The sequence below is a fragment of the Poromitra crassiceps genome (assembly GCF_964638095.1).
Source record: "Poromitra crassiceps genome assembly, chromosome: 10".
Taxonomy (NCBI): Eukaryota; Metazoa; Chordata; class Actinopteri; order Beryciformes; family Melamphaidae; genus Poromitra; species Poromitra crassiceps.
Window position 1 is genome coordinate 18771675 of NC_139631.1, and position 1813 is coordinate 18773487.

The following is a 1813-nucleotide window of genomic DNA, read 5'->3' on the forward strand; positions in this document are numbered from 1 at the left end:
CTGTCTGGAAATACAAGGGTCACACTGGAGCAGCCAAGAAAGAAAGTAAACATTTCACAAACAATTTCGGAAGAAAGTGGAAAATCAAGTGGAAAATCAGGTTTGATGCCGGAATACACACACACTTAATTGCTGTTATTATTACTTTTTTTTGCCTAATTTTGTTCATGCAGATTGAGCTTTTTCCTAGAAACACTTAGTGGACTGCAGAGTAGATTTACTACTTGAAAGCAGTGGGACAGAGAATCACCTGAATAGCAGTTGTAATAGTGAGTCACTGAACAGTAACTGTGCTATCAAAAAGAAGCCGAGAGGAAATCCAAGGATTTCATACAGGTGGCACATCAATTGTGTTGTGCAGGGGGAACATCTCACCCCGGCCCGGACCCTGGAGGGCTCCCCTCCCTGCCCTCCCAGCCTCCCCTCGCCCCCAGCAGCATGTCCCAGGCTCTGAGGCTGCCTGTAGTCCTCCACACAGCACATTACCATGATCAGATGGGCTGCTGGAGGGAGTAAGGCCGCCTCTGCCTCGTCCTGCTCCGGGGCTGGGTTAGGGGCTCACTCTGGCTCTGGGAGCTCCAGACTAAGGTCATCAACGCTGCTTCCCTCCCTGTCTTTGCCTCTCCTGCTGGCCCTGGTGGTTCTCTCCGTCTCCCTGCCCGGGGCGGTCTGCCAACAGCCCCGCAGAGACAGACTGAGGCTCGCCATCCCGCGAGCGCTCAGGGCCCCACTGAACATTTCTGAGACTGAGGTTGTGGTTAGGCCCGGGGCCACTGGGGGGCCCCCGGGCCGGACTGGGGGGCCACAGGGCAGGCATGTGCGTAGCTACCCTCATCTACAAGGGGGGGACATACGGAGGAGGAAGCTGTTCTCTTTCCAGAAGTTTTACCTGAGCATTGATAAGAATGGAAGAGTCAGTGGAACCAAGAGCGAGGATGACCCCCTCAGTAAGTAGCTCACTGAATCATGTGCAATAAAGATGATTTTTTTTTAAACCAGGTCTAGGTCTAAGGGACTCTGTTGTGACAGCAAAAGTTAAAAGTGACCCTGAACGAGCTTCGTTTGAGCTGAAACACATCAGTGGATTTTAGCTAAAAATTGCCCATGTAAAATAATGTTTTGTTGTTGTTGTTGTTGTTTTTAATCAGATTATTTTCTTAGGGCATTGCTGCTTTATTGGGCAGACATAGTGTGAAGAGAGACAGGAAAGATGGGAGAGAGACGGGAGAACATGCAGCAAATGGCCGCAGGCCGGGTCATTTGCCCTGGGTCACTGCAACAGCCTGCCTGGGCCCCTCATTGGCTTTTAATACATTCTTGTAGTACACATTATAAAAAGCACCTGTTGATTGCTTTAAGGCAAGGACATTTCTGGAAGCCCCCTTGTGGGTAATTTCTGATTTGAGAAATCAGGTATTTTAACAGAAAATTATTTTGTCCATCAGCCTTCTGTCCATCAAGTGTTAGACAACATAAGATACAACATAAATGCATACATCTCAAACATCCGCTTGACTGCATGATATAAATGGATGAAAAACTTCATTCTTTTCTCGACTCCCAGACACCACCACCCCACAGATATATGCCTATTGGTTGGTAGTTTAGGTGAAGCATTCCTGATTCGAGTCTTCTCCTTGTTTTAAACCAGACATCCTACTGATATCTCTCCTGTCCAAACACTCAGCACAATGATGGTAGCTCTCAGATGGCTTAAAGAGGAGCTGGGCCAGATAACTCAGCCATTATCAGGCAGTCTTCACAGCCCAGCGTAAACAGCACTGATAAAGAAGAACAGGGGTGGGTGGGGGGA

The 1813-nt window shown here is 48.4% G+C and overlaps 1 protein-coding gene across 1 annotated transcript in view; it reads left to right on the top strand.

Annotated features, from left to right (window-relative positions):
• Window positions 1–487: 487 nt before the first annotated feature.
• The window catches only part of fgf10b (fibroblast growth factor 10b), a gene marked incomplete at its 5' end in the record, with an annotated part of 7870 nt that continues 6544 nt past the window's right edge, over window positions 488–1813 (top strand). The window contains one exon of the mRNA XM_083644279.1: window positions 488–947. Coding sequence (XP_083500405.1) covers window positions 488–947 — 460 coding nt within the window. The remainder of the gene's footprint in view (window positions 948–1813) is intronic.